This window comes from Centroberyx affinis, unplaced genomic scaffold (genome assembly GCF_046629955.1).
Source record: "Centroberyx affinis isolate AG114_WGS23_722 - 3 ecotype Tasmania unplaced genomic scaffold, CSIRO-AGI_Caff_v1 ptg003607l_1, whole genome shotgun sequence".
NCBI lineage: Eukaryota > Metazoa > Chordata > Actinopteri > Beryciformes > Berycidae > Centroberyx > Centroberyx affinis.
The window spans coordinates 1-27,857 of NW_027281525.1; the positions used below are offsets into that span (position 1 = coordinate 1).

General features: G+C 42.6%; 2 protein-coding genes across 2 annotated transcripts; one reads left to right on the top strand and one right to left on the bottom strand.

Moving 5' to 3' along the window:
- The first annotated feature begins 6 nt into the window (after positions 1-6).
- On the top strand, positions 7-15,282 carry LOC139661751 (dipeptidyl peptidase 9). The gene is made up of 19 exons (XM_071540319.1): positions 7-45; positions 305-417; positions 864-1,037; positions 2,760-2,931; positions 3,218-3,328; positions 4,006-4,134; positions 4,442-4,503; positions 4,594-4,694; positions 5,584-5,761; positions 6,380-6,539; positions 6,719-6,798; positions 7,361-7,513; positions 8,879-9,014; positions 10,862-11,007; positions 11,200-11,346; positions 11,494-11,646; positions 12,369-12,511; positions 13,568-13,679; positions 14,076-15,282. Exons 2-19 carry the CDS (start codon positions 307-309, stop codon positions 14,166-14,168), a joined length of 2,361 nt encoding a protein of 786 aa, XP_071396420.1. The 5' UTR covers positions 7-45; positions 305-306; the 3' UTR covers positions 14,169-15,282.
- A 3,451-nt stretch (positions 15,283-18,733) lies between these two features.
- On the bottom strand, positions 18,734-26,594 carry angptl4 (angiopoietin-like 4). Its single transcript, XM_071540321.1, has 7 exons — positions 25,970-26,594; positions 24,718-24,828; positions 24,488-24,581; positions 21,218-21,331; positions 20,877-20,972; positions 20,360-20,644; positions 18,734-20,212 (listed from the first exon to the last, which is right to left on the bottom strand). Exons 1-7 carry the CDS (start codon positions 26,489-26,491, stop codon positions 20,028-20,030), a joined length of 1,407 nt encoding a protein of 468 aa, XP_071396422.1. The 5' UTR covers positions 26,492-26,594; the 3' UTR covers positions 18,734-20,027.
- Between the last annotated feature and the right edge of the window lie 1,263 nt (positions 26,595-27,857).

A 27,857-nucleotide genomic window follows, 5' to 3' on the forward strand; every position in this document is an offset into this window, starting at 1 on the left:
AGAAGGATGAGAATGGTCCCCACTCCCATCGGTTGTACTACCTCGGTAAGCTGACTGTTGCTCGCTGATGGCACATAAGATCCCCTTTATCAACTCATAATTTGTATTTGCTATTTACACCCCCCCTCCCCCCCCTCTCCCCGGCCCCCACCTGATCCCAATCATGTCCACTGCTCAAGGCAATGAAATATGGCTGCCTCATGACAAGAAAACAACGACTGCGTTTAATTTCTCCTTTTCCAGCTACAAGCCTCTTTTTTTTGTTGTTGAAGTTGTCTTCACCTCTTTCCTATGTGCTTATCAGGAATGCCTTATGGAAGCAGAGAGAACTCATTACTCTACTCAGAAATCCCCAAGAAGATCCGGAAAGAGGCCCTGTTAGTGTTGTCGTGGAAACAGATGCTGGATCACTTCCAGGTGAATGTCTTCTCTCTCTGCTCCTGCTGTACTATTACTAAACAACATAGGACAGTGTTTCTTAAACATTGTTGAGCACTCCTCTGTAAAGATTTGCTTACTTTTTTCCTAGTTTTACTGTAAACCAGGTTTCATTCTGAGATAAGCGGTCCCTGCAGGTGTAGCAGTATCATTTGTGGCTAGTCCCTGAGGTACGCTCTGAAACCTGAAAGTTTGAGCAAGGCTGTATAAGCTATGAGAGGAATGTTTGTACAGCACAACCTTTATATGAACCTGGACGGCTGTTTGATCAGGGGGGTTGGTTCAGTTGAATATGGTATTACATACAGCACAGTAAGGAGAATGAGGCTAACCCTTATTTAGATTTCAAAATTGTATTCAAAAATTGTGAATTCATGCTATATTGTATGTCTGATTTGAATCCCTCTTCTAATCCCTCCTCTAAGGCCACACCGCACCAGGGGGCCTACTCCCGAGAGGAGGAGTTGCTGAGAGAGCGTAAACGTCTGGGAGCATTTGGTATCACCTCCTATGACTACCACGCCCAGACGGGCCTGTTCCTCTTCCAGGCCAGCAACAGCCTCTTCTACTGTCAGGATGGAGGCAACAATGGCTTCATCGTGAGTACCCTGCTCTTCTTTGTCTTCAGTTTAGAAGCCCTACATACTCATGACAGATGTAAATCAGAGCAAAGTAATGGTCAGCCAGCTCAGGATTCCTGTGTACTGGTCCTGGTACTGGTACTTTGAATACGCCCATTAGGTCAGTGTCACCGGTTCACCCCACTGGCAATTAATTAATTCGGCAAGAATTGGAGAAACACAGGACATCACCAGGTCTGATGACAGCTGTGCTCTTGCTGCTGATCGCTGTATGGGTCTTAACGATTTGCTCAGTGCAATATGGTTTCCTTGACTCTCAGTGTTGTGTAGGCCATTCATTTTTGACAGAATTAATGCACTTTTTTGTCTGCATAAAATTGTCTCGCTTTGCGGTTCATTGTCCTAAATCCAAATGTTCGAGTATCAAATGTCTTTTAATACCATTACAGATCAACCACCATGTTTAACAGTTGGCAACAGACATTGTGGGTTGAATGCGTCCTTTGGCTCTTTCCAAATATAAACCCATCAGGATGTAGAAAAGGGGTGAAAGACAACTCATCAGACCATATAACCAGGTTTTACGCTCCTTACACCAAGTCATGCATCTTTGTTTGTTGGCCTTGGATGCAAGTGGTTTCCAAATGGCAGCTCTGTTATAAATACCAGCTTTGTGAAGCTCATGACGTACAGTTTTTGTTGAGACTGTCACAGAGGCGTTAATTCAGTTCTGTAGTAATTTCTGAGGCCGTAGTTTGTGTAGCAGTTATCCTGTTTCTGTCTATCCCTGTTGAACCTCAATTTACGACCGCTGTTCTTCTTTGCTGATGCAGTTTGTCCGAATTTGGTATATTTTGTTACCACGTTACGCTTACCAGTTTAAATAATTTTGTAGTTCTTTTGACAGATGCACCTGCAATTCAGCCACCGACTATTTGGCCTCTTTGGAACTCTGTTGGTTGCTTCCTGGTGCTTTGAAAAGTCACAGAAAAAATGGGTGATTGTCAGATAAAGCTGATACATACTGCTAATTGTCATTCGACTTAATATGACTCGCTTATGTATCTGCTTTTGTAATTTTCATTTAGCTACTTCCAAGTTAGTAAAGTGCTTTTTCATGTGGTATTGCTTTTGTCCACCATTTGTAAATTCTTTGCCTTAGTAAGAAGGGTGAGTTCCGATGTGCCAAGTCTTATCTTGTATCTTATATATTTCATGCATATTTTTATTGGGATGTGTGTTGTTGGTTTCTATGTGATCTCAGAGGGTGTTGAAATTATTTCAACAAGAAAGGACAATTGTTTTGATTGAACAAACGGGCGAAGCAAGACGTTTACTACCATCACATAATATTCTTGTGTGGATTTCACAGATCTGTCATAGCCAATATTTTATGGACAACTGATTTGTGTGTAGGACTTGCCCACACAAACAGTTTGGGTTGGAGAAATGAGATTAGAGGAGATAATGAGTATATTGGTAAAAGCGCTTTCCAAGCATACCACTAAGCAAGCAGTAAATCTTGTTTTTATCTTGGACATAGTTAATCTTATTTATTCATTCACAATTGACCAGTCCAACGTCTGCCCACATCTATCATCAATGACATGCCTCCAAATCATACCCAATTTGTGTCAGTGGGACTGTTTGCATTCAGACCATGTTTGTATGAATTTGGGCTTTACATCCAAGTGCCCTCTTCTCTTTCCCTTCAACTGAGAGTGTGTCTGTTGGTTTTAGCAGTCTGCTCCTTTAAAGCCTGTGGAGATCAAGACCCAGTGCTCAGGCACTCGCATGGACCCCAAGATCTGCCCCGGAGACCCTGACTTCATAGCCTTCATCAACAATAATGACCTGTGGATGGCCAACATCAAGACTGGCGAGGAAAGGAGGCTCACCTACTGCCACAAAGGTCTGAAGGCTCTGGGTTTGTTTTGAATTGCTTTGATATGCTCTTTTATGAGACTCAGTGTAAAGGGATAAATGGTGGAATAGATTGGTTTGGTTTGGTTTGGTTTCGGTATTGGATGATTCCAGTTCTCCTTGTCTCTTTCATCATTATCCCATTTCACACTGCATGAAAAGAAAATACTTTGAGATGTAATTGTATAGTAATTGTATAGAATACATTTATCTCCATTCTAGAAATCTTGAAAGCTTGTTTTCCCTGTTGACTCCATCTATACCTTCTATTCCAGGTATGGATAATGTTAAGGAGGACCCCAAGTCTGCGGGTGTAGCAACATTTGTCATCCAGGAAGAGTTTGACCGTTTCACTGGCTATTGGTGGAGCCCCTCAGCAGTAGAAGGTCAGTAATGTGTATCAGATACACACTCATTTGAGTACAGCTAACTCATTAAAAAGTATTATTACCATTTTATTACAAGTTTTGATTTGGTCTCTGAGCATTCTAAAAATACTTTTTTTTTTGTTTTCTTTTGCATCATTTAAATCTCGAGCGAGGGTTGAGTGTATACCTGCTTTCCCTGACCTCTCTGTGTTTTTATAGTGACCATTTGCTTAGATATTCAGGAATAATACAATATGACAAAATATGGCAAACACAAGAATTAAACCAAGGACATGACATACTATTTAAACTACGTCATAGAAATGGCCGCACACACACCAAAACTAAAAAAATGAATGAAACATTTTTACACACTCTCCTTAACAGACATTGTGATGTGTGTCTTCACTGTGTGTCGTAATGAACTGTTGTTGGACACTGTCATTTATGAACACAGGAATACCCACACAGTGAATCTTTACTTGTACAAAGTTTTATCTGTTTGGCCGTTTGGTAAACCCACATTGCACTGAAATTTTGCAAAAGTAAAGCTTTCTGGCAGCATGATTCAGTGTGCAGGTATTCCATTGTCAATTTCGCCCCTCACCGGAGATTAAGTTCTTTTTGGGTTGTGCATATGCTATTTCCTGTGTCACACTCATTACATTGTCTTTTTTTTCTCCTTCCATTGTCAGACCCTGATGGAGGGAAGACCATGTACCTGTTGTATGAAGAGGTGGATGAGACGGAAGTAGAGATTATTCATGTTCCATCTCCGGCACTGGAGGAGCGGAAGGCAGATGCATATAGATATCCCCGTACAGGTCGGTGTATCCTCATATACTACGCACACACACGCACACACACACACACACACACACACACACACACACACACACACACACACACACACACACACACACACACACACACACACACACACACACACACACACACACACACACACACACACACACAGTTCTTTTTATACTGCCACAAATTGTGCAGGTGAGAAATGTAGAAAAACGTTTAAATCGCCTACTGGAAGCTATAAGCTCAGAACAGTAAATTGGATCTGATGGTAACCTATTAAACCATTTGACATTTTTGACATCTTTCCTTCATTTACAGGTAGCAAAAATCCCCAGGCCACCCTTAAACTGGTAGAGATCAAGACAGACCATCAAGGACGAGTAAGAGCCTTTTACCACCTTTCCCCGTCTTTCTCCCTTCTCCAGAATACCTATTAGGTGTCCCTAAAATGTGTGTGTGTGCCCCTACAGATTATGAACACGCAAGATAAAGAGCTGGTCGTCCCCTTCACCTCCCTGTTTCCCGGGACAGAATACATCGCCAGGGCCGGATGGACGAGTGATGGCAAATAGTGAGTGTCACAGCTTTCACTCTTCTGACTCCCATGCAAAATAAATAATAATAATAATTAATATTGTGATTGTCATATGAATTGAGATGCATGTGGATGCAGCCTTTTCTACATGATTTCCTCTTTAACATTTGAAAAAGTATATGGATTGAGGAGTTGTTAATGTTTATGATTTTGCTTTGTTTTTAATGGAATGAAAGATTTTCTCTGATGTGTAATTTGATTTGTATGGCATGAGCTGATGCAATTTTCATTTCTCAGCAGGAAGTGAACACGCTTTTATTCCTTCGTCTAATTAACATTTAATAGCCACCTTTGCACAGCAGGGCAAAGTGGGGCTTGTTAAGGCCAGTGCAATCTCAAGAGTGTTTGAAATATGGAATCAGAGGTATTACTTGGTAATTTGAAACTACAGCCCAGCTTACAAACTATCTCTGTAGGCAATGCTGATTAAAACAAGTATAGATTCTGTTAAGTCCCACGGTGCTTTTGTGGTGGTAAGTGAGGAGGATTGTGGGAATTATGTGAAAATATGCAGTTACGGTGTGAAGATTCATAGTTAAGTTACATTTAGCCAATAACATAACTTCTTTGTTTTTGTGATGCTGCTCAATAAAGAACAGACATGATTTGTAGAAAAGGATTTTCTGCTAAGAAGTGCTGTAAACCAAGTTTGATTGCACACCAGTGTGGAAGAGTGAAGTGTCTCACCTCTGACTAACTGAATTTGCCTCTTGTTGATTGTGTCCCCATGGCAATAGCACCGTGGAGTATCACAGAAACCAATAAATTGAGCTTAATAGCTTAATAATAAAGCCTATTCAAAGTGGTTAGGCCTTTCAGTATGAAGCAGCCTTTTGAGTGTCGTCCCCTCTCTGTGTCCCCCTAGTGGCTGGGCAGTCCTGCTGGACCGCAGTCAGAGGAAACTGCAGCTGGCCCTGCTGCCTCCAGCACTCTTCATCCCGGTCACAGATGACCCAGCTCAGAGGCAGGACAGCCTGGAGGCCCTCCCCAGCAACACACAGCCATACATCATCTATGAAGAGACCACCGACGTCTGGATCAATGTGAGAGCTGTGCGCTGGAGTGCAGAAATGTCTTTCATCAACCTAATAAAGGAGAGAAGAAGAGAGAGGGGGCATTAGAGCAGTCTTGTCTAGGGATGCACGGACCAGGCTGTTTAAAAAAAAAAAAAAAAAATGTGATTGTGAAGAGTGTGATTGACTGATCACCAGTCAGATCACCGAATGAAATGATGCATTTTACTCAGACTTTGTACAACGGCACATCATTTAAAAGTGCATAACAAGTATAAACCTTTTTGGGCAGACAGTTTAAACAGTGATCGTCTGATCATCGATGATCTGTTTAGAAATTTTTATCAGACGATTATGATCGATGCATTCCTAGTCTTATCTATGATTTAAAAAAAAAAAAGATGACTGCAAGTAATGTCATAGTCCCAAATTCTTGGTGAGGAAGCGGGGAGGGCAAAGAAAGGGGCTGGGATTATTGTTTGTGAGGAGAGCATGCAGGGACACATTTATGCCTTGGTTCGAAATGGTTGTAGGAAAAAATTATTTTGATTTGTGACCAAAACATGAGAAGAGATGTGCGGTTTGTAATATCTTTAGAGTAGCATTTTCCCTCAGTAATAATTGACTGTTTCTCCCCCTCTTCCACAGGTTCATGATATTTTCTATCCATTTATTCAAACGACAGAAGATGAGTTCACTTTCATTTGGGTAAATGAGTCTAAAACGGGCTTCAGCCATCTGTATAAAATCACATCCCTGTTACAACCGGGCTGCTACCATTGGGCAGGAGATTACCAACACACAGAGGGTAAGAGACCGGGACATGCCTCTGCATTTATGTGAAAGTATCCATCTCAATAATCATTGTTCTGTAATTTTTGAAAGCTAATGGTATTTTATCTCAACCGAGGGCTTATTTGTTAGGATTTATGTCACAGTGTTGGGCATGTCAAGGCGCATGTTGATTCTGTTATCTGTCTTTTCCAGGAGACTTCAAATGTGCAATCAAGGAGGAGGTTACATTGACCAGTGGGGAGTGGGAAGTGCTGGCAAGACATGGATCCAAGGTTAGTCAAAGCTGGATACAATATATACCTTTTTGTTACTTCAGCCCTCTGTTGTCGTTCTGTGGCAACTGTTTTGCATCCCTCCTAGTAATGTGTTTAATTCAACTGTTATGCAAAATGAAGCAAGTGAAAGCACCTGATACAGTTTTGAATATCCAAATTTTAAATCGTCTGTTTTCCAAATGGCAAGGATCAGCCCTAAGCCCTACAGCCCTGCATGGACATATTCTCTTAGAAAACATGCCCAGAGACCTGGAGCCAGATTTTTTTGTTATCATTTAGAACTTAAGAAGTCAGCTGACACGTGTTTTATAGATGTTTCAATAGTTTAATTATATTTTCTGATCTTCCTTTTATAGTACCTTATCCCTTCTGGCTCCATGTATGTTTTTACATCCTTAAATCTACTGATGGTCCCTTAAAGTAGTCTGTCCTTTCCATTGTTATCTCTCTTAGTTCCTATTACTCTTATTTCATGGCCTCAATCCTATTATCTCCTTTCTTTCTGCCCCCCACCACACCTTCCATCTTTCTCTGTTTTCTCCCCCCTCTCCCTTGCTAGATCTGGGTGAACGAGGCGACAAGGCTGGTGTATTTCCAGGGCACCAGGGACACTCCTCTGGAGCACCACCTGTACGTGGCGAGCTACGAGACGCCTGGAGATGTGGTCAGACTGACCAAGCCTGGATTCTCTCATAGCTGCTCTGTTAGCCAGGTAAAGACATTCATCTGTTTTTTCTGCTCATCCACAAACGCATGTAAGCTATTCACATTCAGTCAGCCCATCCATCTATCCACCCAACCGTCTATTTATCTGTCTGTCTGCATGTCAGCTCATCCAGCAAACCTGAAACAAAAAATAAGAGGAAAAAAAATGCAATTCTCAAAATCTATATTTAACTTGCCCTGTACTCCAGATTGGCCCGAGAGTAGTAGATTTAACGGTACACTACACATCTATTATACATTTCTCTTGTCCTTGTCTGATCACTGAATCAGAGCCTGCCACTGAAGCATCTTAACAAGAATGGGTCAGGTGGAAGCTTTTCTCCTCTGTGTTGGAGAGCTGGCCAGACCCTGACTGTGTCCAACTCCCTGTCATACTGTGTGACCACCTGGTCTTGGTTGGGGTGGCAGGCGGGTGCACTATTGGAAAACAATGACTTCATATTACGTCAGGGGTTGTGTGATTTGGATAACAGGTGTTCCACGCCAGTGATTCAGTGAACGGACTGTTCCAAAAATAACATTTGGATTGAACACTACTTAGCTTATAGTTGCATAAGAGATGTGTTTATTTCGTACGGTTTCTCCAGTCTTCACCCACCATCCACTCCCACAATTTCTTCCATGTTGCTGCACATTTTAATTTGTCCCTGTGCTCAAAAAGAGATGCACATGCGATGAACAGATGTCAATCAAACAGACAGCATTCCATTTGTCAACGCTTGCTCCAGATGGTGCAAATTTGCATAAAGTTGACTTGACTTGAGCTCTACTTTCGACAGCTCTCCCTTGCCGCTTGCAAATCTTTGACTTTCACTTCCCGCAATCCTCCACAAAATGTATACGTGTGCCCTCGTTTAAATGAATAGGAGGTGTCAGTGGACATTCACTGTAAGCCATTCTAGCTTCATCTGTGTAGATCTGGATTTCACTCCTGAATTGCCATATTCATCATGCATTAATTAGTGAATGTTCCTATTTATATGATTTACTGAATATGTTTATTTATATAATTTTTTTTGATAATTTTGTACATCTATTTTAACTTTTACAGTGGTAGCTTTTAGTAATCTCACTTTTCCAATACAACGGTAACCATAAAAAAAAGCAACAACACTGAAATAGTGATTCCCCATGTAAAATTAATAATCACTTTTATAGCACATGTGGGGCCTGTAACGTGGACTTGATGTGGTATGGCATTGTGCTTTTTTGGCATCCCCTCTTCTCCTTTTCTCATCCTTTGTTTCTTCCCGTTTTCTCTATATGTATCACTGCCTATATTCTGTACTTATTTTTTATTTTTTTTGCTCCTTTCATCTCTCCACCCCTCCCCTCCTCTCACTCTGTGCAGAACTTTGACATGTTTGTCAGCCACTACAGTAATGTGAGCACGCCCCCCTGTGTTCACGTCTACAAGCTGACTGGCTCAGAAGGTGACCCGCTGCACATGGTGCCCGAGTTCTGGGCCAGCATGATGGAATCACCAGGTAAGGAAACCTGTTACCTTTAAACCAATCTCGGAACCCATTGTCTATCATCGTCTGACGACGATTAGACTCTGGGGGCGACGGCCAATATTTTGCGTCTCAAGTTGCTAATCGGACTGTAAACAATGACCGGCGCACGGAAGAGGAAGTCTTGGCCCGGATGTCCGCTGGCTCCACCAGAAACCCCGAAATCTTGCCCGTCACCCCCAGAGTCTAATCGTCGTCAGACCGATTGACGATGGGTTCCGAGATTGCCTTTAAACAGGATCTGATGGAAACATCCCCTACTGCATTATCTAGGGTGGGTTACCAAGTGGTCACCTCCCAGCACAGATGTTTCATTGAATTAGACCTACAGCACCTCCCACAGGCTCAGTGGTAAATCCCAGTGTCTTGAACCAAGAGAGAGACCAACTTCTCACAATCTTTCCAAACATAGCAGCAAAAGGGAGCTTGAAATATACCAGTGTATGTATTTTCCTTATGCAGCTGTGTGTAAAAAAACAAACAAAAAAAACCTGCTTAACATGATCAATGAAATGTTCAACCCCGTTTTTGTTTATTGTATATAACAAACTAATGGAAAAATAGTAAAAGCATCAGTAAATTCTGATGTACAGGAGGCACTACTCCTGGACCCTATGATATTTGTGGCTTTGGAATGCATCTACAATAATAATAACATCGGACTTAACAAAGCTACAAAGGGCTTATGATACACCTTCCCTAGTTGGTAGCATATAGAAAGTATCTGTCACCACCTTGTGGTCCTCATGTAAGCAAAAAATGGCTTGTTCCAACTTTGAAATGTTTATTTGATGATCAAAATTTCTAACCATCTCAAGACTTATTTGTGGCTCCCCCACGAATACAACGTTATTTAATCGTTCCTCCCAGGCCTGCATCACTGTGTAAGCCAAGGTAACAGAAAATCATTAAAGACCAAAGATTTCATCTCTGAAATGCAATTTTTGTTCCAGACAGTTAAATGTAATGCGGTCTTGGTGCACTTTAAGAGGAGTGGGAGCAAGGGCCAAAATTAACATCCACCAAGGGCTGGTGAAATTTATCTTTGGTGTCTAAATCAATAAGGTTTACTGGCCACACTGGCCAGTTAATTCTTGAGATGATAACTCTTAAATTCCTCTGTTATATAAAGTTCTGTTGTACTTCATGATGAATTAAAGACTTCATCTATTGTATAAGTGAGTGAGCAAGCTTGAAATTAACATCCAGTACCTGATTCTATATGCAAAATGCATTGCAAATGGGTAGGATGACATATTTCTATGAAAAATGTATATTCATTAATTTGGACAGTGAAAATTATTCTTGGCAGGTCATTTTTTTTTCATTTCAGACACTGAGTGGGAGTGAGACCTGGCTCACGCTTTGTAATACAATCAATTCATTGGACTTGGTTCCCTCTTTAACCGTGGGGTTGATCAAGCAAACTCCTCAAAATGAATCAGTCTGTATTTACATAATTGGGCTCTTTGAGTTTGCCATAAGAGGAGTCTGGCCAAATGTGAAGGTTGCCCACGTATCTGTGGTTTTATTTTTGGAAAAATCAATAGAGCCAACTCTGTTGGGGAAAGTTGAAGTCTGGCTTTGATTAGATCAAGGACGGTCAGTTCGATCTACATTGGCGTCTTCCAGACTATCGTGACTGCAATCAGATAATGTGTTGCTCAGCCACGTACGTCATCATGAGCGCTTTGTGTCAGAGTTGATTGTTGTTTAGCATGCGTGATTCCACTGGGAGTCGAACCACAACCCCTGGCAGTGTTGGCGCCATGCCTAACCATTGAGTTCTAAAGAACCACTTTTGTTTGTGTGTCCTCCAGGTTGCCCAGGAGATTACAATCCGCCAGAGATCTTCGACTTCCCAGGGAAGTCGGGCTTCCAGCTGTATGGGATGGTGTACAAGCCTCACAACCTGCAACCTGGCAGGAAACACCCTACTGTCCTCTTCGTGTATGGAGGCCCACAGGTTGGTGGTTAAACCAGTCTACACAGGGTCTATAATGTGATCATATGGTATCATGTCTCATTGAAGTCTCATTATGACAACTGCCATCCTTTTGTATTCAGTAAATGGAGCTCAGAAACCTGTATTGTTGTTTCGATAAAAGAAGACTTGGGGTTGGAGTTGAAAATAACTTTTGTGTGTGTGTGTCCCCAGGTCCAGCTGGTTAACAACTCCTTCAAGGGGATGAAGTACCTCCGTCTGAACACGCTGGCCTCTCTGGGCTATGCTGTGGTTGTGATTGATGGGAGGGGATCCTGTCAGAGGGGCCTGGAATTTGAAGGAGCGCTGAAAAACAAAATGGTAAAGAAGAGTCCAGTATGACGTTTTCCCCTCTGTGGTTACGCTAAATAACACATTTTTACCTGGATCATAGTGATCATACATGTAGTGAAACATCATTATGTCCTACATTTGTCTGTGCCTGTTTGCTCATATCTGCCTCTTCAGGGCCAGGTGGAGATTGAAGACCAGGTGGAGGGGCTGCAGTATGTGGCAGAGAGGTTTAACTTTGTGGACCTGAGCCGTGTTGCCATTCACGGCTGGTCCTATGGGGGCTTCCTCTCCCTCATGGGCCTCATCCAGAGACCCAACGTCTTCAAGGTGAGGAGGCTAACACCCATCAAGAAGGAAAACTGCTGCTTGTCCTTCAGCCCTCCCTGTTATCCTTTTGCCATAGACTCACTTCATTCTCTGCTGTCTCCTCTCAGCCAAAAATAACTGTGTAGTTTATATCACTCTGTCATCGGTGAATGCATTTTCCATGAACTTAGATGGACTTAGACTGTTGTGCAAGAATCCTTTGCCTGTTGGTGAACTGAGAATTAACTGTATAATTCCTGGAAAATTATGCAGTCCTGTAACTGGACTTGTGATGCAGTTGCCTCTTACATCCACATGGTGTCTGTGTTGGATAACGCTTTAGTGCTACTATCCCTAATTCAATAAAGATATCTAGAGTTTTATCCCTTTTCTTACAGCATCATAGCTTTGACTTTTTTTTTTTTTTTTTTTTAACCAATGTCCGTCTTTGCCAAAACACGTGCATTTGAACCATAAAATCAAAATGCAGATTTCTTTTCTTTGAAATTAATTCAAAATTTTTACAGATTCTGTTTTTTGGCATTTTTGACTTCATTAGATGGTAGAGACAGGAAAGACTAGGAGAGACTTAGAGCCACCCGGATGCCCAAAATTATATCTCTGTACTATATTATTACTATATTGTTTGGGTTACTCTGTCAAATGACAAATTTCCATTTCCAAATATTCTATTCTTTATTTTCCATTCTGTTCCATCTGACCACATTGTGTTTCCCTCCCAGGTGGCTATTGCCGGCGCCCCAGTGACTGTGTGGATGGCGTACGACACGGGCTACACAGAGCGTTATATGGACGTGCCTGAGAACAACCAGCAGGGCTACGAGGAGGGATCTGTGGCGCTGCACGTCGACAAGCTGCCCAGCGAGTCAGTACACACACTCACATGAGCTCAGTGTGGTTCAAATAGTGGAAAAAAAAACATGATATTGATTTGTGCTCATCTGACTCACTCTTGAGCCTGTGAGAGTCTAGTGAGATTTAATTGAGTGATTCGAGTTTAGTGTTTTCAACTTTTCCATAGATATTTTGGCTTAACCTTGTGTACAGCAACTGCATAGATATTTCTACATGCTTGATCATGATTGCAGGTTACACCCTATATCCTGTCAATTCATGCTTCATATTCTGTGGAAATCATTCTGACATTAACGTACCAAGGAAACAATTTGGGCATACTGTGCCAAACATAGGGCTTAGTAATTCTATTTTATAGTACCTATATAAGACTTGCAGTTGTCTTGAATTTCATGTGCACACTCTAAAACCCTTGGTGTCATTGATCAGGGTCATGATTTGGGCTTATTGGCACCCCAGGCCTGAAATTAGACTTATGAATAATGAGAATAAAGACTTCTTGAACTGGGAGTAACTCAGTGTTTTCCCATGCCTATGTGTCTATGTGTACGGGAATGTTAGTTATCAGTCTACATAGGTTTACATGACAACAGATTTTTTTTTCATCTATTTAAGAGTGTGATAGTTTCGTTGCTGTGTAAGCAAGCAAACAACACTTCAGATTTTTTTTTCCTGTGGTTAATCAAATCTGTGGCAGAGGTGAAAATAATAAAATTACAGGTGGCAGGCTAAGTCAAGCCTCAGTGTTTAGAAACGGAGGCCCTGAGGGCTTTACACATGGCATGTTGCAGCACTGCTCTTGGATTGTAAAGTTAAGCCACAGAGTGCTGATCAGCTCTCAGCAAGTCACTGAGTCCCTGCAGCTACAGTATTTCTCACTTCTATAAATGGCTCTCGATCAGTGAGGTCTTTGCCTTTTCTCATCAACAACAGATTAATGAGTAGGAAGTTGTTGGACTTCTGCAGTTTGGGGCAGCATAGGTTATTTTAAGAATAATGAACATGAAATGTCACTGACACTGTATACCCTATTATTGTATAACCGTCCTACCCCTTGTCATTCTAGGCCCAACCGTTTGCTGATTCTCCATGGATTCCTAGATGAGAACGTGCACTTTTTCCACACCAATTTCCTAGTGTCACAGATAATCCGTGCTGGGAAGCCCTACCAGCTTCAGGTTAATGTCACAAACTCTCCGCAATGCACTAACACCTCTGTTGATTTTGCCATATATCATCATTCTATGGCAGGTTGACATCATTTAAGAATCACTTAAGAATGATTCAGACATATGGACATATCTCTGATGAGCTGATGTCTTACTGATATATCAATAACATGTGTATGAAGTTAGATTTTGCACTCCAAATATCTTACAAAAGTCAGCAGATGTATTAAACTCTGGCTGTCTGAAATTTCATACTACCTTACTGCTTAGTAAATGTTTTGAGTATATCAGCTTAGACCAGTGTGATGTTTAATTTCGTTATTAGGATACATACATGTAGTGCACTGAGTAAGTTAAGTCATTTTAGTAAATTGATAATTGATTGTTGTGTTTTTATTTTTCCAGGTCTACCCCAACGAGCGACACAGTATCCGTTGCCCTGAGTCTGGAGAGCACTACGAGATAATGCTGCTGCACTTTTTACAACAATACCTCTGAAATGAGACAAGAGGGGAGAAGTGAAGTCTAGTTTCCCCTCTGTCCTCCTTTACCCCTCCAGCTCCCCACCCATCTTCACTCTCCCTAACCCCCCACCCCCTTCCCACACTACCACACCCCCGACCCCGACCCCAACCCCATCACCCAACTGTCACCCTGTCATAGAGAGACTATCAGAGACACTCTGCAGCCACAAGCCACTCTCAACTACGAACTAGACATCTCACTACTCGACTATACTTCCTTCTTTGGCTCTCTCTGTCTCTTGTTCTGTTACTCGCTTGCTTGCTCCGTCTCCTCCATGCCCCCCCCCACCCCACCCCCACCCACCCACCCTGTGTACAGTCTGGGGTATGGTTTACGAGGACAGAGTTTTGGTGTCACACCCTGAAAACTGAACAAAGACAGGATATATGGAGAAATATTCGCAGGCCGCAGGCTGCGTCACATTGACTCATTGCTCACCCACGTCCTCATCTCTCCGGAACCATGACGGTTTTTGCCAAACGTCTTTGTGTTGTCCCCCCCCCCCCCCCCACCTGTTTTATTCACTTGAGTCAGTGGTAGGAATGGGGTCACAGTTCTTGGATATGAAATGGAAATCTATACACATATTTGCAGACATGAGTTGATATACCAGTATACATACATGCACAATACATGCAGTTTATTTCATACAAAAACACCCTACGCTCACACAGACACACAGAACTGCAATATCCATACATACTGTGAGTATATACCTTGCAGTTTGTGTAATGATGAAGAAAGGAAGAAAACCCAGGCTCTTCCTCTATCAACTAATTTTAAGTGTGTATTGTTTAAAATAAATAAATATTTTTATGAATTTTTATTCTTTTATAATGAGTGTCGATTGAAGCCGCTCATTGATATTTTTGCGCCGTTTTCTCCCCTCACATTACATTGCTCAAGGTGTCTGCTTGCCTTCTTAAAACATACTTTATGATATTTGCCAAAGTACCTCTTGACTCTTTGATCATGCTGGTATTTCCTTTTTTTACTGCAATAAAGACAACAGGAGGGTGAGCACTGGAGTCTTACAACAGCTTTGTACCACCGGAATACAATTTGTACATGATAATGAATAAATGTATGATGAAATCACATATTCCTTTTACTGCAGTCGTATCATTTAAGCAGTAGATGTGTTAGATGTACAGTTTGTTCACAGGTGCAGCATATATTCTGTTTCAGGTTTTGCACATGTAGCCTATTGCCAGATAAAAGCATAGCCTACTTCACTGGCCATAGATACACTTGTCTCAAAATTATTCATTTTTCCACATTAATATTCCACTCTGACCCTCCTGGCTCTTCATGCTGCGAGGTAGAGAGATATAAACAAACAGAGAGGGAAGAGGTAATGCATCCCCCCCCGTGTCCTATTCTTAACATCAGAGCTGCAGCAGCCCGACCCTCCACTGCCACACAGCCAGGGCTTTTAAGCTCTCCAAAGCCTTGCACAAGTGTAGCAGAGGATGCTTAATTGTCAGTCCTTCAGCCCCTTTCCCTTTGGGGACAGTACAGTTGCCATGGTAACGTTTGATTGATAACCCCCCGCCCCCTTACATTTATATGGGTACTATTCTATAGGTGATTGATGCCTAACCTTGATCTTGTAACGCAACAGATATTCTGCTGCCCTTTTTCAGCATCACCACCACAGCAGAAATGCCTGCTCCTCCCCGGTATCAGCCATGTTGCAGTGCTTTGGTTACTTAACAGATATAAGGACTTGGCATTATAAGAGTTAAAAAGACCTTGGAGAATGTGGAAGATACAGGATAGGTGTTTAGTCAGCCAATGGTTGTATTCAAAAAACAAAACTAAAAATAAAGCAGCGTTCATCTAGAACTACTGATGGCCATGATTGTCCATGATATTCATTGGGTATTTTTGTACCAGTTGAACATGGGGTTTGGTGAGCAAACCAACTGTTTTACTTTATGTTTTATATATTTATATATTTTAGGGAAATACGTTACCAGTCAAAGTTTGGACACATTTGTCTTTATTTTCACTATTTTCCACAATTTAGAATAATAGTAAAGACATCAAAACTATGAAATAACACAAATGGAATTATGCAGTGACCAAAAAAGTGTTAAACAAGTCATCACTAGTCGTCACTATCTTATATTTTAGATTCTTTAAAGTAGCCACCCTTTGCCTTGATGGAAAGGCAAAGGCTTTGGAAAGAAATTCATACATAGGCATCAACTTCACTATTTATATTTGTCTAAGAAACAAATTTAAACCTAAGCCTTTAGATCTAAAATGGCTTTAAGATAATGAAAAACATAGAACATTTAATCAGGTGTGTCCAAACCTTTGACTGGTAGTGTATGAAGCAAAACAGCTTTTTAGTTCTGTAAAATCTATAGTTAATGAGTGGAAGCCCTTCCCCTTCATCCACCCTTGATATCACCCCTTGGAAAGGTGAAAGTAGTCTTATATCAACACTCTTATTCTGTGACTGTGTGAATACAAGCAGAGACTTTCACAGGCTGTATCACAACACTGTAGGGAGACGTCAGAGGAGAACACAGCCCATCTGATGAGCTATTAGAGAGGTCGATCCTGGACCAATTCCCTGTGCTGGGAGGATCAAGGATGTTCCCTTTCTGTCCCTCTAGCTTTTCGAGGTGACACTGAGTAAGCCATTAACAGTAAGCCTGGCAAGCAAGCAGACAGTGTTGCACTGAAAAATCAAAGCTGACACCGAGAAGCTACTGAAGTTTACTTCCAGTTAATATAACTAAGCTGCTAAGTTCCTTAAGGTTAGGATGCAAGAGATCTGCCATGTGCCTCCTCGAAATGCTGCAGTGACTTTACATTTTAGGCCAGCAGTCGGTTTCTGAAAAGAATCTTTCATTCAAACTATTTTTGTTTAGTTGGCATCAGGGATGGGTTCAGTTTAATTCAGGTGGTGGAGCATTTTCAACATCTGAAAATCTTAAGCCATAGTAAAGTTCTACAGCATTGGAAATTAATGTTCTATCATTACTGAACATGTTAGTTTCAAATTTCTATCTTGAAGTGAGTGAGAATCAACAATTTATAGTTTATAATTTCCCATTTGGCAGACGCTTTTATCCAAAGCGACCTATATATGAGATTTCATATGAGAATAAACATAAACTTGTTTGACATGGAATGGATTTCACTGAACTCACTTGGATCTTTGCAACCATTTGAAAATGCCCCAAAACTGTAAACTCAATCATGTCCGTTTCCTGTGTCAGTCACGCTCAAGAAAACCCTCAAAGAAACTATAAATATGTGATTAACAACTCTAGTCAGCCTTGACTGAACTCAGCTGATAATTCCTGTTTTTTTGTTTTTCATGTAATATTCAAATGGTTCTTTGGACTGAGAACACATCATTTGGTTTTATGGTAATGGCCATGCAAACATTTGGAACATTTAGTCACAAATGGGACAACTCCAACATTTTCTCATTCCTGGCAAAACCAAGTGTTGATATAAAATGATCTAAGACAGTATTTCTCAAAACCTACTTTTTCCTTAGAGCCCCATCAAGTCACCCCCGATTAAATCCATCCGCCCCGTCCCACCAGCATTAACAGGGTCACATGGTGTGTGCCTCTTCCAAACATACATCTTGTACAATTTAGATCAGTAAAAGTCTGGGAAAGCGAGATTGAATGGCTTTTTCTTTTGTTATTTTATTAGAGATAATGTCTAAATGAATGGATAATAACACTATGACTGGTTATTCTTTCTTGATCTCACTCTAAAATGTTTCCTTGACCTCAATATTTCTTGAGGCATAAAATATGCTAAAATGCAAATTGAACCTGAAGGCAAACACCATGTTTGATTCACTTATTTTCATGTATGACTGCAGACGGAGAACTGAGTTTTCCTTTGTTTTCACCTTACATGTACATGTTACATGTAAATCAATGTTCAGCAGCACTATTTTTGTGGAAAACCAAGACAAGATTCTAACAAATGTTCTGTCGTAGCCTATCAGAGTAGAGTAGATGATTCTGTGACATGTTCATCACTTTCAGAAACAAGAACAAGGAAGGAATTTTCTATCCATCTTCTAACATTTTCTATCCATCTTCTTGAGATGTTGGTTATCTATTGGGTGCTGTGCACTCTGGCAAGCGTAAGCACGGTCAGGACATTCCTCTGTCACCTGCCAGCTGAGATGCTGCATGCCTAGATCTGCTTAACCCCCAGCCTGCTATGCCTGCAATGTGGGACGCAGATTCAAACATGGAGTCTTTTCATCAATCTGGCATGCAAAGGCATGAGTGCCAGGGAAATTTCTATGCATGTTGAATTATTTCTTTACCATCAGAATTACCTGTCACTAACAGGTAATTCCTCCTGTCATGTGATCAAACCAGTGATTTCAGGTCAGTACTTACATATCTTGTCTGTCATCATGATCTACATATCACAGTTTTTCATGTTGGAGTTCTATTTTGAGTTACAGCTGTTGCAAACTTTTGGATACTTTCTCAGAGAAGTGCAAGATAATCCACAGACAAGAGGCAGTGTTAGTTTAAATCAATTTTATTGGCCTGTTACGGCCAAAAATCTGTTATTTTCTCATAAAAAACATTTTTACATCTGGAAAACATGAAACAGACAATATAAATTACAAACAGGCAGCACCAGAAATATATATATTGATTCTTTACGGCATTTAAATAAAGAAACGGAACAACATCTACAACAACAAACTCTCAAGTCACAAGAACACTGGCGATATCACGACAGACAGTTACAGTTCAAAGTTCTGAAAAGACATGACATTCCTTCATACATTATGTACAAAAAGATGTCTCTCGTATCTTAAAGGCAGTCAATATGACTTAAAATTCTCCAAATCTCCGCAGGAAGATTAAAGTCAGTGAAGTATATGCTTACTTTGTTTAAAAAATGCAGGCAAAAAAATATATTGTACAAAGGCTGGAATGGTTCTCAGTGCCCCATGGAGGGAAAATGTAATTCTGACAAAGAACCACTTTCCAACATCACAGAGTTTCTTAAGAGGCACTGTAATCCTAGTTTACAGTGATTTGTATCTTTACATAATGCTTTTGGATACTAATGCCATTCTGTTCATGTGGGAAATGACTCTTTGTTTAGATTAAGTCACCATTTGGTCCGCACCATTGGGTTTAACAGGCTTGCTTAATTTGCCTGCCTTTCACTCCTACTTGCATCCTGTACAAACAAGGGCAGTTCAGTTTGTAAGCTGTTTTTGAGCTGACAGTGCTGTTTACTTGCTAGGAAAATCACATTCAACCTCAACAACAGCTCACAGTAAGACTCTCCATGTCTGGCAATGAGTCTTAACTTGTCCAAAATGCTTTGTGGCTTGCAACACCGCGCGCAGGCCGGGACTCGCTCCGACTCGAGCTTCGACCTGGAGGCCCCAGCTTTCACGCCAACAGAGGGAATCAACAGCCTGGTTTACTGCGCCGGTGCAACGTATAAATAATTTTCCACTGCTATACTTTCAGTACCCATGTCTGTATATACGTTTTGTCTCTTTTTCCATCTCTGGCTACAGCTGTACAGAAACATCTGCTTGGCTTTCAGGAAGTAGAGCGGTGGAAACATGGAACCCATTTAGTTCTCACGAGTTCTTTTGGCTTCTTTTTCTGAAGGCCTCAGCTCTGTTGTGAAGTCTTTCTCACTGGGAGACAACCAGACTGAGAGGGAAGGGAAACTTGAACCCCCTTTCTAATCGCCCCAACACCAAGAAGAGAAAAAGTCCAGGATCTAACGTATTTCTCCCTCTCTTTCTTTGCTTTTTTTCTTTCTATCTCTCTCTCTCTTCTTTATCCTTTATGACTTGTTCTCAATCTCGGCGGGGGCGATCATGATGGCGGTGGACTTCAGAGGGTAGTAGCGGCCCCTCCAGGTCTTCCAGAAGATGCCCTGCTTCCTCTGGTGCCGCTGCTTGGGAGGGGGGCTCTGGAAGAATCGTCCATTCAGGTTGGAACGGCCGCAGTTACTGAACCACCAGCCACCTGGGAGGAGGGAGATCAGATTAGATGCTGCATTATTATCATGAATTAGTCACGGCTTGGCGTCTATCTCTAATTAGGAAGTGACCAAATCTGTGTTTTCACTCGGTTGAATGGCAAATGCCTCTGTCAAAAATTATTAGAACTTACCAGAGAGGTGTTTGGCGCAGTTGGTGTCGTTCTTCTGGTCGTTGTCTTGGTCGCGGGTGGAGAAGGGCAGGCCAGAGGTGGCGTCAGTCGCCAGCGAAACCTCCAGGGGGCTGAAGGTGCCGGTCTCCTGAATGTGGAGGGAGTACTTGGTCTCCTCTCCGCCCAGACGGAAGGGGAGGCGGATGGAGGCGATGTCGTTGTTCCAATCAGTGAACTGCATCTTGAGGAGGTAGCCGCCGTCTTTAGACATGGAGTGCATCTTTTCCAGACCCAACCAGAACTCTCCTGGAGAACAAGAGAGGGAGGAGAGGAGAAAGGGTGAAAAAGCTGCTGAGAAACTGACTGACTTCTCTTTGCCTCAGAGGACTTATGGGGATCTGAGCTAATCAGTGATAAGATGCTTTGGGAAGCCAGTTCCTGCTCTTTGATGCAGTGGTTGTGAGCGACAGTGATGCTGTGGGAACTAATCCCTCTCTAGTGAGTGAGATCGAGAAAGATCCAAGGAGCATGTATTTACCATTCAGGCTGCCAAAGCCCTTCTGGTAGGCCTGCCATAGCTGGTCAAAGTCCACTGAGCCATCCTGGCGCCTTTGGATCACTGTCCAGCCACCGTCTGGAGAGAAAGAGAGCAACAACATTAGTCTGTATCATTTCCGTATCACTCCTGCTACATAAGGGTGTGTATATAAGCCAAAGGATCTAGGGGAGCTTCTTGTACAGCTTGGAGACTTCGAGCTATTCTTCTGTATGAAATTGGTGACTGATTGTCTGAGTCGTTAGCAATTGTTGGTCAAACTAGACTGAATAGAACACAAAGGACAATATGAGGCTGGCCTGTGGACGTTTTGCTCCACCTACCAGCTGTCATTTCGCAGAAGACTTCAAAGGGCTGAGCGTTTAACGGCTGGATGGTGTAGACTCCGCTGGTCGTCTCTCCTCTCAAGAACAGCTCATGGCAGTCTGATGCCATCTCTGCAAGGAGAACAAAGGAGAGAAAAACACAACATTGTTAACACAGAAGGTTCCTTCACACAGTGTTATTACAGTGAACGAATACAATTCAAGGCCCTGCAACCCAAATAGTGTGTTCACCTTTCCCCTGCAGTGGCTGCCATCCAATTTATTTAACAGTTATGGTTTGTCTTAGATAACAAAAGATGTTTTGTTTCTTTGTCTTTATTCCCTTGAACTTTGCACTGCCATTGTGAGGGACAGCCAACGTGCCGTTTGTTTGTAACATTGAGGGTAAAAGTCCACTTCCTCTCTGCCAAGTGCCAACTGCACTTGTTTTTAACTGAGGGAAGTCACACTTCAGTGTGATGAAATCGAACTGAACTGGTGGTATTCAGCACCTGTGGCTATTGAATAAACTATTACTGTTTTGAGGCAATTTTAGGAATTATTCTGAAATGTGTAATATTTTAAAGGGACTATGAATCTGAATTGTTTACTCTTCCCAACTGTCATAAGTAGGTCATTCACAGTTTGGTATCCTATCTGCTGCAGGCTTTGGCTTTGTTTCTCTGCACTGTGAAACTTGGACTATCGTTCCAAGTGAGCTTATCAGTAAGTGTGGAGATAAAATGCCTGCGAGGGTCTCTGACCTAGCCTGAACAAAGGAGAGACAAAGGGAAAGAGAGAGGGAGCGAGTGAGAACTCCTCTCTTCGTAATAAACATGACCTTTCTCCCAGTTCCCAAGCAGACTTCCCTCTTTACGGCCGCTCGCCTTCCTGGGCTATTGATTACACGCGACTAGCCTTACATTCCTCAACCCCCCTCTCCCCCTCCCTCAGATCCCCCTCTCTCCGGCTGGTCACACCTCCCTCATGTGTGCAGCAGCCAGTCGGTGACGTAGGAATGCATGGCTGCTGCATGCACAGGGAGTGATCGGAGAGTGGAGGGGGCAATACAGGCGGGTGGTGTAAGGGACACTGGAGAAGGCAGCAAAATAAAGAAGGACCCTCTGGGGCCAATTGGAGCTGCCATGTGCCTGATGACTAATAGATCCCCTCCAATAATCCTTTTTGTCATGGAAGACAGCAACACAAAAGCCCTGTTTATGAAATCACCATGCGATGCTATTTAATTTCTTTACTCATGACAAAAAAACATTGTGATTTGTCATCTTCTTAATTAAATAGGGGCTGATCTGTCTTGTTAATCATTAAAATTTGATTGACTGCTCTGTGGCCTGGTGGTTGTTTTCCAGTGGAAACATGCCAGCTGATCGCAGAGCCACAATACCTCATTGTGCTGAATGACCCTTTCTCTAGAGGCATGAACTCTGATGGCTAGTTGTGGCTGTGGTTTGCCTCGAGGTCAGGGGTTCTCCTGAACTTTGGCACACTTCTTATTCATTACAATGGGAGAGAGGAGGGAGACGGAGGTGGGGGTCTGCATGGAGGAGGGATGGGGGGAGGAGAGGAGAGGATGACTGAAGAAGGGGGAGGGGGAGGAGGAGGAGGAGGAGGAGGGGAGGGGGGGGGGATGTCTGACTCCCTGACAGATCTGGGGGAAAGGTTGCGCATTCTTCGGGGATGTACAAGTGTTTGTTTTATGGGAAAAAGGTGGGAGGTCTGAAAACGGGGAGGAGGCCCGTGTCTTCAGAAACAGCAAAAAGGATATCTGTACAAAGTTCACTGGTAAAATTAGACCGCCTTTTCTCCATTTCCTCCTCGTTTTCCTTCAGGTTTGTTTTTTTGTTGTTGGCACAGGCCCAGGCACCGTAATCTGAGGAACATTGTATGCTAGATTTGTGCAAAGCCCCCCTCCCCTCTCTCACACACACACACACACACACACACACACACACACATACACACACCTCTCCTGGTTCCCTCCTCTCTCTCCACCATAGAAATGATCAGTGAGTAATCCTTTTGTGCTGGGGCTCTATGTGACCCTGACTTAACACCATCGGAGACTGCTGAACTTTCCCCCAGTTGGAGCCTGGCCAGGGAAACTTGTTTCTTTTACGGCATTCCTCAAATCCTGCTGATGTCAGAACGCTGCCATCAGAGGTCTTATTGTGATTTGTACTGGCTGACTGAACTCAACTGTTCCTCTGCTGTGTTCACCTCTCACCTACTTGTCTTCTACGGCCATCAGAAACAGAGGGATGAGCTAGAATCGATTCCTTCTACCTATAGCCACAACTGCTCACTTAACCAGCCCTTTAAAAAAAGAGTAAATAGAATTGTGCTCTGTTTATTTACTATGTATAAATTCATTCATTCAGAGCCTTTTAACTCAAGACACACCCCTCACACACACACACACACACACACACACACACACATCAAGCTCTCTTCCTCTTTGAAGACTACAGGAGTCCTGGAGTGAGACTGAGATGTGGTGAGCCAGAAACCTCTGCGTCTCAACTCTCCCCTAGTTGGCCTGCCTCCAGTCCAATACACCCGGATGAAAGCAGGCATTATGACTACTGGGCCAGTCATGGCTCAGTTCAGATGGGAGCAGCAGCTGCCTGGCGGGGCTATGGGCTGAGGGCATCATTTACTGCCTGCTGCAATTACTGTACACCACAGAATGCGTGGGAGGACTCAACTGAGCCTTATTTGTGTTTTGACAATGTTGATTCCCCTGTCTCGTCTCTCAAGTCCTGTGTTTGTTTAGAGGCCTTCTCTGTGCCTCTCAAGCTCCTCTTTGTTGATCATAAGACAAACCACCAAAATCCAAATAAATCTCTATATATATGTTTAGAAAAGCCGTGATTTATGCTTTTTTTTTTTTTTAAAGTCCGTATATCTTCATATAGGCCTAACTTACTTTACTCACTTCACCTCCTATCATGCATACTATGAATTGGTGTCATTAAGATTTCTGTCAGCCTAAAAAAGGTGGGTAAACCATTCTGCAGATAAAGAGGTGGGTAAATTGAATAATCCTGTTAATAACTGCTAAATAGTCTCGACCAGTTCTGGCGCAAGACTGAGCTGAGAAACGTGTTTCCACACTGAGCAGGTTCCTTGATTTTAATTGCTATTGATTTAAGCTTCTTTATGGCCTTACTAAACAGATGGCATGCCACATTTGGCGTCAGATTTGATCTAGGCGACTTAAGTCAGTGCAATCAGGGGGGATTTTGGACGCATCTTGGCTTTACTTACCGACGGGGGAGTCGCGTTGCTCCGAGCTGCCAGTTTGCACTGAACCGTCGGCCTTGCTGCTCTTCAGGGTTGGCCTCAGTTTTGTTTGCTGAATCTGAAAAAAGTTGCGAATCACTGATTAAATTGCGCAAAATAAAATAAAACAAAACAAGACCCTGCAGGACATCAGAAAGCTCACAGAGCAGCATGTCTGTCTGCAAATTGTATGCATGACTGTAATGCATCATTACCTGGCTCTGCAGGGTTCTGATGCGCACATTCTGCTTGTCCAGTTTCTCCTGCTGGAGACGGATCCGCTCCACCAGGTCATCAATACGTCTGTTCTGAGCCTCCAGCATCAGCTAAAACAAAACACAAAGGTACACCCTTCTTTAGCATTTTTCATCATAACTTTATTTCATGCCGAGCCTGTGCGTAAAACATGCCCGTGGCGCATTTTTAGAACGCATCACTTAAGATTCACCAATATTTACACAAAGAATAGGCCAAATAGTGTGTTTGCTTTGGATTATAGTGTACACTATAGTGTTTCGTTGCGTTTCATTGAACAGTAGGACATGACGCGGGCCCCAAACGTCTGAATACATTTCCACCCCTGAATAGCAATCATTTGTCCTTCCCGGCCGGCTGTGCTTTGGTTACATAACTCACTCACAGCGCGGGATTTTCCATCCCACTACAAAAGCTTTCAAATTCACATAAACACTGGCTTGCAGATGCAGAGCAGCAAAGCTAAGAAAATCTCTAACCCTAATGAACTGTGTCACACGCCCATGTGCTCTCCAGGTTGTGAAATATCACTGCTGTAAAAAATTATTCACACATTCTTGCAACTGGTGCGTGCAGATCCCTTTGTCCGGCAACGTTTAGTGTTTCCCTGCACGTAGCCTACTGCACGCTCTTCCTCAGTGCAGTGCAGGCTAGTTAACCGGCAACCCCCCACCCACCCAGCCACCCAGCCACCCACTGTTTGCCCTCTGTGCCTTTCTATTCAGTCCCTTTGAGCCCATAGAAAAAACCCAACATGCAAGCCAACTGTCCTTGTCTATCAAAAGGAGCTTCTTGCTTTGCCTCTAGTTGTTCTGTTGCTCTTCACTTCCAGATGCCTTCACTCACTATTGGAGAATCACTTTAACCATCTACTGCAATGTAAAAATACATTTTGTACTTGCAGAACATCACTTTAAATCATTGAAGACATTGTTATGTGGTGTTGCCCATGTTAACACAGTAAGTTAACAGTCTGCTTCCTGCAAAAAGTGTGTACTGTATGTTAATATCTTTATCTAATGAGTGCAGGAATACTGTGTTGCATACAGTGGAAACCTTCTATAGACAAAGACAAGAGATAATCCTCTTACAATCTCCCTGTCCTCTCTAACCAACTCATTAGCTTCACTCTCCTTAACTTAACATGCTGCCTTCTCTAACAAAATATCAACTTCACTATCACACAGAGAGAAACTCTTTCTCCATTCTCACCTGGATGATGCGGGCATCACTGGAGTTGCTGGCGTTGGTGTCAGGCAGCACCCCGTCTCCCTGCAGCATGCTGTCCACCCTCTCCTCTAGCCGGCTCATCCTCTCGCTCACCGTCTTCCTCTCCTGCTGCATCTCCTCCGTCTTCTCCCTCAGCTCGGCCGTGACGTTCAGCAGCCGCCCCTCTCTGTCCTCCAGTCCCAGGGCCCGAGCCTTCAGGGCCTCCCCCTCGGCCCGCAGCCTCTGGCTCTCCTTCCCCAGCTCCGTCACCGTGCCGTTGAAGACCTTCAGTTTGGTGGAAATGTCCCTCATCTGGACTTTGGTTTTGTCCACGTGCTCCTTCAGCCCCTGGCCCAGCTGCAGCAGGCCGTGGGCGATCACATTCACGTCGTCCCACGCCGCATACTGCACACGCTTCTCCTTGCTGGTGCCGCCGGACGATGAGCCTCCTTTCCTCTCAAAGGGGAAGCCTGTGGCCATGAGCGCCACCAGGCAAAGTGTCAGAGTCGCCAGTGTTGTCTTCATTGCTGCTGTTTAGCTGGATAGTTGAAGGCTTGCTTAAAATCCTGTGTTTTATTGTTGCTTAAGTGTGCAGCAACCTGTCCTGTCTCCTTGAGTTGGTTTTGAGAGCTCAAGCTCCTGGCTGAATGGGCACAGCACTACTGTTATATAGTTTCACAGCCCTCAACTCTAACCGGCAAGCTGCTCGCTATTGGCTAGCTGAGGAGAGGGAGGAGTGTACTGAGTGAGTTACTCTCAGGTTTCTGTCCCTCCTCCACCTCTCTGTTAACTCTTTATGTCAGAGGCGTAGGAGGAGGGACATGATGTAACTGAAAGGTTGGCTTCCATCACTGAACAGTTGAAGACAAGAGAGAGACTGAAAATTATCTCCAGCAAGTGGCTCTACTTTTACAGTTGATGTGCCCAGATGTGAGATGAATATAAAGCCTTCATTACACATTATTGTATAAAAGATTGTGAAGTATTGTTGAATGAACACTCTCCATCGTCACTGACGGTAATCACTATAATAGTTCTGAATATGTTAGTGAATTCGTTCATCAGGGCAGGGACATCCTGAAATTGGCTGTTGATAATGTTATATTGATAATGTTATCATAAGCCTGATTCAAGCTCACCACCCTGACTGATGTAAGACAGGTCCTACTAAAAGCTCAGATCATCATAGAATTTATAGACTATAGAATTTGAGCTTTTCCCTTCAGGTCAGCTATAGACCAAAGAGAGTGAAGTTCTCTTTTTATTCCAACTTGCTTTAATGAAACAGATAGATAACCTCCACTCTTCTGGTCATTCAATCTATTGATCTTGCTGTTGTATGTCATGTATGTCTGCATTTTATCTGTTTGATTTTGATTATGTATTTTATTGAATGCCTTGGGACAATAAAGTCTTGAATGTGAGACAGTTTCATACACGAATAGTTTGATATAGAGAGGTATGATAAAGACAGTGAAAGATTTGAAAAATACTTTGTTGTGATTCATATGTGTTTTATCAAGGAAGATGTCCATTAGAGTATAGTTTTTCTCACAAAATAACACATGTATTCATCTGCACAACCAAAGGAAACTCAAATCAACTTTTACTCAGACTGAGTGACTTGAATGATGATGATGAAGCCGTAAAAACAATTACTCTGACTTCCTTTCATGAGAAGTTAATAATTTTAATCACTAATTTCTCTTATTCTTAATTAATAACCTTAACATAGAATAGTTACATTGTTCTCCACTTAACACAGCAGACAGATATCATGTCACTTGACTGATCTAGATAGATAACATCATTAATTAGAGAAGATTCCTCATAACGCAGAGCAAAGGCTATCGTGGAATCAGGGTTTCCTAATCATCCTGCTGGGATAAAG

Excerpts from the sequence above, each read along its gene's own strand:
- LOC139661751 (XM_071540319.1), top strand. The coding sequence starts at position 307 with ATGCCTTATGGAAGCAGAGAGAACTCATTACTCTACTCAGAAATCCCC. Across the intron at positions 4,135-4,441 it reads ATATAGATATCCCCGTACAG|GTAGCAAAAATCCCCAGGCC; the intron begins GTCGGTGTATCC and ends CTTCATTTACAG. Across the intron at positions 5,762-6,379 it reads CCACCGACGTCTGGATCAAT|GTTCATGATATTTTCTATCC; the intron begins GTGAGAGCTGTG and ends CCTCTTCCACAG.
- angptl4 (XM_071540321.1), bottom strand. The coding sequence starts at position 26,491 with ATGAAGACAACACTGGCGACTCTGACACTTTGCCTGGTGGCGCTCATG. Across the intron at positions 20,973-21,217 it reads CTTCTGCGAAATGACAGCTG|ACGGTGGCTGGACAGTGATC; the intron begins GTAGGTGGAGCA and ends CTTTCTCTCCAG. Across the intron at positions 20,213-20,359 it reads CTGCGCCAAACACCTCTCTG|GTGGCTGGTGGTTCAGTAAC; the intron begins GTAAGTTCTAAT and ends CCCTCCTCCCAG.